The 14,773-nt window shown below is 33.6% G+C and overlaps 2 protein-coding genes across 2 annotated transcripts; one reads left to right on the top strand and one right to left on the bottom strand.

Annotated features, from left to right (window-relative positions):
• Window positions 1-756: 756 nt before the first annotated feature.
• LOC126751698 (pyridoxine/pyridoxamine 5'-phosphate oxidase) lies at window positions 757-2,314 on the bottom strand. The gene is made up of 5 exons (XM_050462161.1): window positions 2,165-2,314; window positions 2,013-2,069; window positions 1,795-1,951; window positions 1,276-1,732; window positions 757-968 (listed from the first exon to the last, which is right to left on the bottom strand). Coding segments are annotated over exons 1-5 (738 nt in total). The 5' UTR covers window positions 2,166-2,314; the 3' UTR covers window positions 757-902.
• Window positions 2,315-2,617: 303 nt separating this feature from the next.
• On the top strand, window positions 2,618-14,313 carry LOC126751696 (arrestin domain-containing protein 17). Its single transcript, XM_050462159.1, has 6 exons — window positions 2,618-2,683; window positions 3,425-4,491; window positions 8,406-8,758; window positions 8,845-9,559; window positions 9,619-9,786; window positions 11,932-14,313. The coding sequence occupies exons 2-6, from the start codon at window positions 4,377-4,379 to the stop codon at window positions 12,054-12,056; spliced, it is 1,476 nt and encodes a 491-aa protein (XP_050318116.1). The 5' UTR covers window positions 2,618-2,683; window positions 3,425-4,376; the 3' UTR covers window positions 12,057-14,313.
• The last annotated feature ends 460 nt before the right edge of the window (window positions 14,314-14,773 follow it).

Below are 14,773 nucleotides of genomic sequence, written 5' to 3'. Positions count from 1 at the left end.
ATAGGTATGTACGTACCTAAGTGAATACTAAATTGTAGCTTACCTGAAGTTTTTCTTTAGAAATTGTTTGCAACCAGTTTTTGAGCCAGCGATTTTTTAGGTAAGGTCTTTTAAGAATTTTACAATTTTTTCCGTTAGTTTTTGATATATCCGAATGAAATTGAATAATTGAATACGCAGGTGCTTGATAATATTATATTCACCATATTTTTTAAACCGGTTTTAGGCCCTTAGCATCTATGGAAAAGTTGTTTTGAATGAAACGAAGAAGATTTTCCGCACAAGCGATTTTGTACGATTTTTAGCTGTATTCACTCTTTATTTTCTCTTGAACAGTCGATAAGGTTAGACGTGTTTTATGACGCTGGCGATTTTCGTTTGTTAAAAGACATGAATTAAACAATTTGTGCGTGAATTCTTGGCCAGAAACAATATTGTAAGGTTGCCCCAGCCTACATATTTGCCAAACAATGTTCCGTTTGACTTAGTTCTTATTTCCAAGAATAAAGTGAACCTGAAAAAGCTCATATAAAGCCATTAAAAGTGGCTCGTTGAAAAAAATCGAGTTTCAGAAGTCTTGCGACGATTGGTAGATGCGCTGACATAAATACATAACATCGAATAGAGACTCTTTTGAAGGCGAAAAGATTAATGTAGACAAATGAATAAACATTTTTAACGAAAATTCCCGTTTTTTCTTAAATACAGCTCGTATTATGTGGCTTGGAAGCTTGTAATTAAAAATCTTCCTTAAACTGATTTGTATAGAATTGTGCCTCATTTTATTCACATTACTTTCTAATTTTAAATATACAAATTATTTTAGTAGAAAAACAAAAATTCGTTTTCTTGGCTAGAGTCTAGCCTCACATCACAGCACTAGTCCACATCCAGCGTCACGTCTATGGTGCCAATCGCTCGTAGACCCAACCGTCTTCACCTTTATGTGTCAACTTATCATCAACTTCCTGAAATCAACACAGACTCTATTTAGATATGCTTGAGTAAATTTACATGAAAATATTATAATTATTTCGAGAAAGGGGTGAAAGCATATACACTTAGCCAATCTACGCGCTATTTAAACATACCAATACCATTGTTTTCCAAATGATTTAACTAAATAATTCCATATTAGGACTGTATAGCATTTGTCATAATTTTAAATTGCACTTTTGTTCACAGCAGTGTATAAAATCCAAACAATATTCATTAGCATTTAGACCCTATCTTCTAGTTTGTATCATACATTAGCATTCTCTGCTAAGGACTTACCTTCTCAATTTCCGGTCCACGGCGGAATTGTATGCGATCGTGTAAGCGATCGGTTTGTCCCTGCCAAAATTCAATGGTGTGCGGTCGTATTAGATAACCACCCCAATTGGGCAGCGGCACTTCGCCATCTGATCCCAATTTGTTTTTGATTTCCTTCTCGATTTCATCCAAATGCTGACGGGATGGTATACGCGAACTTTGTTCGCTAGCCAAGGCACCAATTTGAGATGCACGCGGACGTTGATGAAAATAAGTGAGTGAATCTTCTTTGGATATCTTCTCTGCCACGCCCTCAATACGTATCTGACGGCGTAGTGGCAGCCAATAAAGTGTCATAGCTACGTTTGGATTATCATCAATGTCTTGAGCCTTATGACTGCCATAGTTGGTGAAAAAACGAAAACCGTCGTCGGTGACATCTTTTAGTAACACGAAGCGATTAGAGGGCTTGCCGTCTCTATAGATAAATCAATATGTGATTGCAAATAATAGAATCTAAAAAAGCTTAAAGTTTGTTACTTGTTTACTGTTGCTAGGCAAGCGGCATTTGGTTCGAGCAGCTCCTCGGTTTTCACCGCTTCCTCTAGCCACTCGCGGAATAGCTTTATGGGTTGCTTTACTTTGATATTTTCTTCCAGAAAAACTTCTTTCTTCTCACGGTATTTAAGGCGGAGCGCTGAAAAATATTTAGTTATTTTAGTTAAAATGACATTTTTTGCGCATAACATAAATAATACCTGATAAGTTCACTGAAGTTGTCATTTTACGCACACTCAGTAACTGTTGCAGTCGCACTAATCGGTTGAAAACGCAGAAAAGGTGATTGTAAGGTTAAATTTTGTTTAAATTTACAGCGGAGTTTAGCTGTCTTGTGGCAGATAACACTTACTTTTGCCTATTTTATTTTTTCTGTTTTGTTACAAACTGAGTGTGTGTGGATTGACTGCTCTATCGGTTGTTTGCTGTGTAATTGTTCACCAGAGCAATTGCTTTAATTAATTCCATTCTGTGCTCCAGCTGTTTTTGACAGTTTCATTTTGTGCTTTCATTTCAAATGTGACTGGCACAGCTGACGCTAGAAGCTTAAGTTCTCAACTGCAGAGCTTTTTTGATAACTTTATTTGTCGGGCAGTTGAATACACTGTGCGAATTAAAAGGTAAATTGCTTTACATTAGATTCTTAACATAAACAGATAGCTAACAGAGACATGTTAAATGTCGATGTTAATGCATTTAGCATACACTGCTAAGCAAACTACATATAAGTATATTTGTATTTTAAGAGTATAAATCTGATTATTATGTGAAATGAAAACTGTTTATTTGGAAATTGTGAATAGTTTTTGATTTACAGTTAGTGCGTAGTATCTCGAGTTAACTCAACAGATAGTCAGGTTTTAACAGAAGCGTGAGTTTATCAGCTTGCAAGCCTGTTTAATAACATTAGCCTACATTCATGTGCTGGCTCAAAATTTTGTTTGTAAATTAGTTGAAGGACTTTTTCGAATTCATGGAACCTTGATGTTGGTAGTAGATGCCAGTATTAATTTCCTTGCGCTATTGTAAATATGTCATAACATTTATTAATGGAAATGGGCTTCGATTGCAAAAATGAACTCAAAGAAAAAAATAGTTTTGTAAAAATTTGTGGAATTACTTAGTAGTAGCGTGTGTAGCAGTTGAATGTAGATATATCTTATATACATATTTTAAGAATGTCAGGCTGCGAACCAATTTAACTTTTAAACGCTTCTTTTGACTAATGTTAAAAAATTCTTATGGAAAACTATCAACAGTAAAAATCAGATTAGAAAATATGGGCGCAGAAAAAGCTAGAAGCTGTCATTAACGAAAAATATTGTGAAATAAGATATAAAACTACAATAACACATATACGCAACACCCTTTAAAAAAAATATATATTTTTTTTTGAACATTTAAAAGTTCTTAGATGTTTTTCATATACAGTATTTCTATTAAAAATAAGTAACTTGTTCAACCTCTTCAGAAAAATTTCAAATAAAAGGTTAAAAATGTATTTTTTGCATGATGGATTGACAGCGACTCTCTCTTTAAATCTAATTACTTTTATTTTGAAATAACATATGTACATTGCCAATTCTTTCTTTTTGTTTTGTGTGATACAAAGTTTGGGAATTTACCAACCCTAACCGAAAGTGATGTAAACAAGACTGGATGTAAACAAAACACAACAGTATACAGAAGAAACGGAAAAGGAAAGAGCGTGCGAGAGCAAATGTAAAGAGAGCAGGCAAAATAGAGGCAAAAAACAAAATGCGGTACAAGGATAATGATGACGATGTGCCAGGCTGTCAAATCAAATAAGCATTTCTACTCATAAACGGCTGTTGGACATACGAGCGTGCGGAACGTATTTTAACGCAAAGCAATTTCAAAGTGACGGTGTGGCAGACAACAAAAAATAGGCAAAATTAGTGAAATATCTATGTGTGTGCGCACAGGCAAAAATATACCGTGAAAATATGTATCACTTGAGGCGAATCAAATGGATGTTATGCTAAAATTAGCAACAAATTTCACTAAAGTAACGGATAAGCAAAATGCAAATTATATAAACACACTTCAGTCGAATTTTTAGCTAGATATACACATTAAAAAATTTAATAAAAAATTGGAATACATATGTATAAGGAAATGTATACGTGATTATAGTGCAAGCAGTTCACATTTAAGTATAATTTATGCGCATGTATCTCTGCTGTGTGCGATATGCATAAATCTGTGTATACTGTACATGTACGAGTATAATGAGACACGCTAGGCGTATGAGTAACCTAAAATTCCAACTGAATCACGCGACGAAGTAATACCACACACTTAAAAAAAGTGAGATTTTAATGAAGCAGTGGAAAATTTAAACAACAAAGTGAATTGCAGTGCGTTTTGACATACTCACACACATTTTGCAACAACACACAAAGCAAACAAAGTACTTAAAGTATTTGAAAAAATAAGCTCACGCAAATACAATTCATTTTGACATACAACACACGCACAAACACATATATATACTGTAGTGAAAAGTTCAAATTGCTTAAATTGGTGAATAATAAAGTTATATGCCCATTGAGTGCCTTATATCATTTGATAATAATCCTCAAGGTGTTTACTATGCTGGGCAGGAGCTTTCCGGCATTGTTGACCTCAGCGTCGACGCAACAAAGCGCATTAAAGGTAAGCAACAGTAACCCTTATATGTAAATTAGTGATATAGCAACTGCTATACATATGTGTACATATGTATACATATGTATAAATGTTAATGTGCGACCATAACGGCCATGCCGCGCCGCATTTAAAGCGCTTTTTCCTGTTTTTAATATTGTAAATTAGATTAAAGTTGCAGATAAGAATTTCTGCACACAGGTGCACTTCTGCACCCGCTACACAGAGCACACATGTACGTCAATGCCGTTAGTATAAATATTTTATAACTCAGTTAGAGACACTCAGGGGACAATTCAAAATTAATTCATGTTCATAGCTTTTCATATTCATCTAAGTAACAGACTGATATACATACATACGTATATATTTATATGTATGAGTATATGTATATATTTATATGTATGAGTATATGTATATGTGCACGCTGTCGCTGTCGCCAATGTAATCGCTTCTGGCATTCCTTTCGTGTTGTGTCGCGCCATATTGCTCGCCTTTCTGCCAACAACTATTGCTTGGCGCTACATAAATGACCTGACCCAACTCAAGCTGAGGATGCGTTCTGTTGCTTGCATTTGTATTTTGTTGTTGGCAAAGCGCAAGGCAATTACGTCACTAATTTTAGTGATACGGAATGTGTGGGAGTTGGTAAATGGTCATTGGCCCTAATTTACATTCGTTTGTACATATGTACGGCTGTTGTAGTGGGGCGCACACCCATATATGAATATGAGCTTGCAGAATTATGGCTGTAATTAAATGGAGAAATAGCGACTACATTTGAAAGTAAGGACAATATTATATTTAGTTTATGTATATACATATATATCAAATGATTGAAGCTCTGGTGGGTGCATCTGGGGCTTAAGCTATTATTTAGTGCCATTAGCACTGCATGCGGATCGCAACGTGTCCCTTAAGCGAAGCTACAGCGATATATTCAACAGATATGTAAGTGACCTACTTTTAACGCAGAAAGAAAAGTGATATTTCGCCGCAAGACCATTAACTGATGGATTGAGCTTCAAAATATTTTCCAGATAATGATTTTTTAACTGTTAGATAGCGAATTACCTTAATTAAAAGGCCTCGTCTAACAAGTTTGATAGTTCAAGCTATATTTTTGGCGTTCCTATATACTTAGTCTAACCCGGAACAAGTCATGAGTGACCCGCTGCCACATCTATGGCTCTTATGGGTATACTGCAAGATTTAAAATATAGAACATATCGATATATAGATATATACGAATTGCACAAGAAAATAATATTCTTAGTCCGTCTGTCTCAATTCGGCAGTGACAGTTAGAGTAGACCTACTAAACACTATATCCTAGAAGTATGTGCTTATATATATAAGTGTTTTTAAACCCTGAACAGAATATATTAAGCTTGCCGCGATATTTTTAACACCCATAAGAAAACGTCATACACTCCTTAAAGTATATGGTATATAAAGAAGGTATAAAATAAGGAATCAGCGTGATGAGCTAAATCGATTTAGCCATACCCGTCTGTCTCTCCTTTCATTTGACCATCTGTATATATACGAATTCGTCTCTCAGTTTTTGAAATATCGCTCACTTGTCGTAATCACCGATATCGGACCACTATAGCATATAAAATCCAAACAAACTGAACGAACGGAATAAAGTGCTTGAATGAAGTTTTTATCTTATCTTTATTAGATTATGTTAATAACTAAGACAATAATGCAATCTCCAAAAAAATTATTTTGATTGTGTTATTCTAGCAAGATTTTTTGTTTATCTCAAGAAAAATTAAATGAAAGGAAAGTATTGAAATATTTTACTCATTTACTTGTCGTCAAGTATTCCTGTTTGTATAATTCCATGCAGTTCGTAGAATATATTTCATCAATTATTATCAAAATAAGATCATACACATATTAAATTGAGAAATAATTTCTGTCCATACACAAATTTTCATCATGCAAATGAGAAGCAAAAATATGTGGGTGGAAATACAGGGGCTTGGCATATTATCACAAATAACCGCAATTTTTATGTATTTACAAATGCCTTGTGCATCTGCAGACATCCTCAACGTAGTATATCCTCAGACTTAGTGTTTGAGGATGACGACACAGTATTGTCGCGGCATTTACCACTATACAATTGCACATACTTTACATATATGTCAGGCATACACTTTAGTGACAGCTAACGACTTGTTCGTTGTTTGTACATGCTAAAAATTCATTTGTTTGCAGAAATTGTAGTTTTGTAGAAATGGATGGGTACATTCCATGGAAATAAAGCACCATTATATATGTACATATATTTATGTTATATATATGCATTATGTAGCTTTGAATATAAAGGGCGATCCATACACAAAGGGCGATAATACGCAATTTCAAGCAACTCATTTTTTTCCTCTTATAAACTGCTTCATATTCGTGCAACCCACCGAAGGTCTGAACTAATATGAAAAATTACAAATTTTGCCGTGGCGTACTCGCATAATTTAAAAATAGACAAAATGGAAACTTTAATTCAGAAAATTTCAGAAAACACACTCTAAAATATTTTATGAGCATTGCCACCTGTTTGAGCAGTTTAATTTTAGGAGAAGGGTTGCCACACTTTTATCTTTTCTTTTTAATAAAAAAAATTAATTTTTCTATATAAAGAGGACTATGATTAAAGAAAATCATTTAATAATGGCTGATTTAAAGAGAAGGCATCTGGACATATAGCTATGTCGTCATTTGTGAAGTCATAGAAAAGAAGAATTCCTGTGTTCGAACTTATAAATTAGCAAAATGCTTAGTGGCCAATACAAAACAGGCGTTTAACTTTTCGCTTGTCAAGAAAGAGTGTTGAGTTGTTTCCACCTCATTTTCTCTCATACAGCTTCTGCAGATGGCATTTGGTAAGATTCCCTTACAGCAAGGACGCCAATAGGGCAATCGCCTGTTAAAATCTCCATAACTAAGAAGAGGCTTGCCTTACTGAGGGCAAAGAGATTACTAGATCTCTTGTGATCGATCTTGGGTCAGAAGGAGTTTGCAACAGCACATGTATCGATGGCGGTCCAAGCACACAAGATGATATGAGAGCACCGATCCGCTTCCAATCTGCTGATAGCGGTTCTAGCGTGCCTTTTCTTGCTAATTCATCAACTTTACAATTGCCTGCGAGTCCGCTGTGGCCTGGCATTCATATCAGCCTTATTACAAAGATACTCGATGCCAGTGATAAAAATGTTGTTTGGCCCTCCTTTACCAAACCTGAACGCACTCTTAAAAGTAAGTTTTGCCAAAAACTTAATAATAAAATTAAAGAATAACTTTCAGAGCACCCTGTATAAAGGACATACATAGAGAGAGACTGGATAGCTTATATATAAATACATATGTACATATCAACGATCTTCTGCTGGACAACGTTAATGTAATTACTGTGCATGATAAATTCAATTTGTAAACTATTCTTGAAATTCGCTGCTACGTTTTTGAAATACATATGTAGTACGCCCAGTTTTATGTCAAGCCTTGGTATCAAATGAATTCCGTAAGGCAAGCTACTCAGACAGGTTGTCTACTTTGTTGGTATGAGTCAGTTGGCACGTTGATTGCCTAAATAGGCTGGCACGTGCCCAATATTTTCTGCCAAGAATATCAAAAAGTTATTAAAACTCTTCATTTCAAGCAGCAAATTGGAAATTTGGAAATGAATTTTGAAATCGCAAAAATATTATCAGAGTCATAATTGGTTTGCCTGATAGGAGTTATTCTGGCTCATATGAATTGAAGGCCGCTATATTTATTTACAATTAACACATTTCTTATATAAAGTCCCAACAACCGACCATTAATATCTTCGCTATATACACTACAACATATTAAAGCCATAAAGCCAATTTGTAAATAATCTTATATTTTGCAATGCATTCCAGCAATACACATCACAGTTAGCGGCTATGCGAAGATACGCTGGATAAAGAAGGGTTATCCGCGCGATAGCGAGCGCGCTATGTGTCGCGCTTACCGCTCATATCTATCGTCGCGTTCGTATGTGCTCGGATCGTGTGCGAGCAGTTCGTGTATGGACTGGTCGGCCGGCGATTATTCGTATACGTTTCACGTAATACTGCCAGATAATCTGCCCACTTCATTCGACGGCAAATATGGGCAGATACATTATGAGATTATCACCACAATCGATCGGCCAGCCCGATATCCTAAAGTCTTCAAGTTGCCATTTACGGTAATACAGCCGTTAGATTTGAATTTGGACACGATTTACAGGGTGAGTGGGCTTAAAAAAGCAACATGAAGAGTCTTTTCTCTCGACACAAATTAAATCGATCTAATAACCACATATTTGAAATATAGGTCCCCCTCGAAATCCTCGATCGCAAACGATTCTGGAGCTTTTGCTGTCCCACAGGACCGTTGACTGTGAAATTCTCCACGCCCTATTGCGGCTACGCACCCGGCCAAAAAATTCATTTCGTCCTTTACATTAACAACGAATCGTCCATTGATATCACGGACTGTGAGGTCAAACTGAAGCAAGTAGTCAGCTACGAATCGCATGATCCACAGCATGAATACCGTTATGATAAACATCTCATCGCACGCAAACAATTCGGTAATGTTTTGCGTTGGAGTCGTAAAGTTTATCGTGGATATCTCAGTTTACCCTCCATACCGCCGTCGTCGTTGAAAGTTGTATGTCCCATTAATATCACCTATTTAATCAAGATTATAATTAAGCCAACGGATTTCCATTGGAAGATGAAACTAAAAATACCGTTAACCATTGGTAGCATACCGATTATAGATAGCATGGCAGCAGCGGCTGGCTTGCCAAGTTTACTAGAAACCCAGTATGCCGTTAGACGTGGCTATTACAGCGAACGTAGACTGTTTGGGCCAAGTGCAAACGAGGGCGCGGTGCAGTCAGCAGTTGTGAGTGGTGAAGAGGCTGCTGGTGAAGCACCGCAGGAGAGTACCGATACTGAAGCTGCCTCGAGTGTTGGCCGAAGCGATATACCCACACTGGTTATAACCGATGGTGACAATCCGCCCGATTACAAACTCATGAGTGCGTTTAACTGAAACACTTTTAATTGGATGACATTCCTATATTTTGCTCTCTTTCAGTGCCGCCTTCGTATGAAGATGCCATGGCGTTAAGTGATAAATTCTGTGATGACAGCGAATATTTGCAAAATGTCAGCTTAAGTAGTATTGTTTCCAATGAAACGACCGAGTCGTTCAAGCCACGCTATCCCGTCTACTATGAGTACGAGACGCCAATCATACCGCCCGGTAGTGATGATTCTACCTCCGATATTTAGAATTGAACGATTGGAGTACAAAGCAAAAAAACTAATTTTCAGTTCAGGCCATAATTTTGAATAAAATTTACTTGGAATTTAATTTGTTAATGTTCTTTTGTATGTAGTGATTCGAATGCTCGAACTTAAGTATTGAGAATGTGGGAATGCGAAACTCTTAATTTAATTTAAACTCTAAATTTAAATAATTTCTGCATAAACTTTTGGATTTTTTAAGATATTTAGCTAGGTATTTTCTGAATAAAAACGTATTACGAAAATTTTTTAAATTTCTTAATTTCAAGAATACTTAAAAAAATTAATTGCACGTGAAAATAAAATAAATTAATAATTAATTATTATATTTAACTAATAATATATATGTATAATTTTATGTAATTTTTCACCTTAAGTATGTGTTTGTAGCCATTAAGTAACAAGAAAATTTAAAATGCACTTCGTTTCTTGTTGTTTTTTTTTAATAATAATCTAAGCTTATGATACAATATCTGCCACCTGTGTTACGCCTGACTGCTTGTATGTGTGCCTGCCGAAAGTTGAAAACATAAAATATTAAGCAATCAAACAATCATAACGTAAATAGATACAATCATCAATATAGTCATAATCTCAAGCATATTTCAATAATATAAATTTAATATACTTGTACGTATTTCTTGGTGGATCTTTATTAACACAAAAGCATATAAATACAAACTAATTAACAGTAATCTAGAATATATTTAAACTAATTTTGAACTTCAGTATGAAGTAGCTAAATATATTAGAATTGAAGTTTCACTAACTGGCATTAAAACTATCCTTATATCAACTAATATATTAGAAAAGCATCCCTTAATAATAATATATAGCAAATAAATGAAAATATGACTTTAGATGGTATCAGTTCAAAAAATTAAAAATCAAAAAATATTATTTTTTTGTTTTGTAAAACACAAGAAAATTTACTCCGCACTTATTATTTATAATCATAACACTAATATTTATTAAAAAATATTTAATAAAAGAGCAAAGCTATGCCTTAATACATTTAATACAAGTTAGATACATATTTAGTAATCTTTGTACAACAAAACCTCGACTAAACAAACATTTCTGAAAATACGTAGTTCCAAGAGAACTATATATATGTACATCCTAGAGGGTATTTGACAGTTATGACCACTGGAGTCGGAAGTATTCGGCCTTACCCCTTCAAAGTTTCCATCCTAATAAATTTTCCATCTAGATTACTTGATACAGATTTATAGGTACTACAAACAACATCATTCTGTGGGCGTTACACTAAACAAACTCCGAAATTTTTGCTTTCTGCATACACAACTTGAAAGAAAACTTTACTTGTATACATGCAGAGAATTTGGCTATTATTTATGTACATTACTGAAACTGGATTAAAAATTTCTGAATAAAAGGCTCGAAAGAATATTTGCTCAGTTTAAGCTGCTTCACAATAGATGCCGAATTGAAAAACAGCATTTTATTTGATTGACTATTTTCCGAAATTCATAATAAAGTGGCCACATTGACGCATGTAGTTGCATGCTTATGAATTTATTATATTATTTTTTTAAGCTTGGAAAATTTCATTATTATGTTAGATATTATTTGACAATAAATTAAAATCGCATTAAAATCACTACTTTTTAATTACTTATTTACGTGGTTATTGTATAATTTCAATAAATTTAGCAAAATTAAAGTCTCACAATTCGAAATTACTTAAATAATAAATACTTAATATTAATGTTAGCAGTTTAAGAGACACAAGTACAACTTTTCGAATATAAATGATTTTAGATTTCGGTTAAACTCACCAGCAATGTGTTTTGTTTTCTATTTTTGGCACATGTATTTTTTATTTAAAAGTAACTAAGTATAAAAATTCGTAAATAAATAAATGCTAATCTGTCTTTCGTCTTCCTTTACTTTCTCCGCATCATCCATCAAACACGTAAATAATCGCTCATCAACAACCTCGCCATGCGCAACACTCCAACTGTGCTTCCAATTGCAAAAAAATCCTCGCTAACATTCCCACTGTCTCTGTCCCTCATGCGTCCACTGTATATACGAACGACAACTTCTACTTATACTACTCTAACGCTTCAAATAGAAACACTTTACGATGAGTCGCCCTCGCAACTGCGTATCGAGTTACAGTCTTCGGATTCGACCGACTCACCACATCAACCGCTTAGTGCCGCCAGTTTCAATGTATTTCGTAAGGAGAAGAAATAATGTAAATACTTATTAAATATATATAAGATAATAATAAACTTTATAAGCTTAACTAAAGCAGTTAAAATCGTGTAACATGCCTGCAGTGAAATTAATTATAGATAACTTAAAATCTGATAAATAGTACGAGCCGAAACTGCACCAGTCAGCGGATAATTTTTTGTCAACAGTGTTTATTACACCAGGTGGTCTTGAAATACTTTTTTTTCTTTTTCGGTCAGTTGTACCTATACCAGCTGGAAATACTTAGATAAAACAAGTTCTCGATTGTGGACGCGAACTTCTAAAACCGATGTGAAGATTTGGTCATTAAAAGAAATTGGAAAACAATATAATTTGTTGGAGTAGTTGATTTTCAGTCCAAAAAATATTTTTAGCCCTTTTTCCTTTGATATTTATGACAAGTATGGTTATATTCAGCCGTTTTCTGACTGGTTCATGTTCGGTCTGAAATTTTGGTAGCAAAGTAGTACATTATTTACTAGTTCCCTTTAAAATTTGGTGGTTTGCTGACTAGTCATTTTTCAACCAAGACTAGCTCATGATAAACTAGTATTTTGATGACCCCATGGACTTGTACGAATAGTTCGATACTTCACTGCAGGGAACTTACAATTTTATCACAATTTTATTTGTATATTTGTATTTATACATATGAAAATCGATCTTGTTTCATTATGCTCCTTTTCAATACCAAATTTTGTCTCTTAAAGTGGCAAAGTGGAATTTGACAAATTTTATTCGTAAATGCATATTTTGTACTAACTGTAATAAGATAATTTCTTATATATACATATGTATATGTTTTAATAGTAATAATGCTTACACACTTCACTTGTACTTAAACAATTAAGATATAATATCAACTCTGTGCCAGCAGAAACATGTAATCGTACTAACACGCACACACTCACACTGTAAAAGCTTTAGTACTCATAAAATAGTTTAATATAGTTAAATAAATAGCTATTTAGATAACTGAAAAATATTAAAACAAATAACGATTAACAAATATACAAATACTTTCTAAGCAGCGATACTAGTTTGAGGGCACTTTAACTCCTTAAGTAGCAGACTTTTAGCCGTCTACCAACACAACAAGTCGTTGGCTATAGATATGAATATGACTATCGAGCGAATAAATCATTTTTTGCGAACTCTTGAATTTATCTTAATGCGAATAAATGGTTATAACTGTTTTTAGTTTCGAAACAGCGAAGCAGTTGAAATTAAACTTTGAAGAAACTTAGGGCAAAACTGAAACATGTTTACATTCCAGAACTGGTCCGTGTGTAGAAAATCTTCTCTTTGTGAAGAATCTTCCAACTAATGGCCCAAATCATTGAAATTTTTACAATACAACTTCAACTCATAACAGTTATAATTTTTTTTTAAGTTTAGTTGTTTTCAGTTCAATTCAAGTGTGTCTGTAGGGACGAATTTCTATCACAACTGTGAGGTGATACTTGTTTGGATTAAGTTTTTGATCTTGCTCTTAAACGATTTAGTTACGTTTTTTACTTTTTTCGCCTCCAAATTCAGCGTACTTTGTGCGACACTCACACATCTTTATACCTGTTAAGGCAAAAGTAGCTCTACCTTGTATGAAAGGCGCTTAGTTATTCACAAATAAACAGAAAATGTTTGTGTTCCATTCCTCTATAATTTCGATCAATCGTGAACATAACTCGATTCCAGGACTTTGCATTGAGTCACTGAAATATAACTGTGTAACGTTTAAAATCAAAATATGCATTAGAAAAATAAATTATTCATAAAATATTGTGTAAGCACATATAAGTATGTATTTTGTATGAAAAACGTGAAACTTGAAATCAATTACGTGAATTAATTAACAGCAGAACTAATAGCGCACAGTAAACCTTATAAACCACATAAGCGTCTTCGATGTGTAGCCCATAAATACTCGATGTGAATATGATTAAATTTTTATTAGCAACGTTCTAGGCGGATTCCTCGTTATCCGAGCAAATAGATATATTGCGGTTTAGATAGCGTAAGGCATAATTAATTATTTAAAAGTAAACTCATCTCAGCACTGCTATCATTTTATCAATACATATATATAAATGTTTCACCCATTATCGGCCAACATAAAAGCAACTGGCTGCAGTAAAATTGGTTGATAAAAACTCAAAATAATTTTCTATAAAAAGTTAACAAATTCTTACAATTGTAAATGATTTTTATTTTGTGAAAATAAAATTTACATTCAATTATCATTAAGTAAATATTTGAGAGTTGTAAAATACATATGTAAGCAAACTTCAAAAATATTGCAAACAAATTGTGAAAAATTCTTTTATAAATGCTTAAAATATAACACATTGGACTCGTCATCATGTTTTGTCAATCATCTCAAATTGTCTCTAAAGCAATCCAACACCAAATATAAGAAAATTTAGCAAAAATATTTATCTTTATTAATATGTATATTATACTTTTAGGCTAAATATTATTTTCAAATTTACAAATCAATATATCGAATAAGTTTTTAAAATTAAGCAACTCCTAAAAAATATATTTAAATATAAATACATACTTATTGCTTAGGTAACAGATACATGCCTATAAATAATATGAATAACGTTTGAAGCATACAACAAACACTTTCCGAAAAATCTCCCTAATTATTTATAAAGTAAGTACCAAATATGTTATTTATTAAGCCTTTAAATGTGCGTTTTCACACTTTT

This window comes from Bactrocera neohumeralis, chromosome 2 (genome assembly GCF_024586455.1).
Source record: "Bactrocera neohumeralis isolate Rockhampton chromosome 2, APGP_CSIRO_Bneo_wtdbg2-racon-allhic-juicebox.fasta_v2, whole genome shotgun sequence".
In the NCBI taxonomy this organism is placed as follows: domain Eukaryota; kingdom Metazoa; phylum Arthropoda; class Insecta; order Diptera; family Tephritidae; genus Bactrocera; species Bactrocera neohumeralis.
Note: the sequence above shows the minus strand (reverse complement) of the source record. Positions and strands in the feature narration are given on the sequence as shown.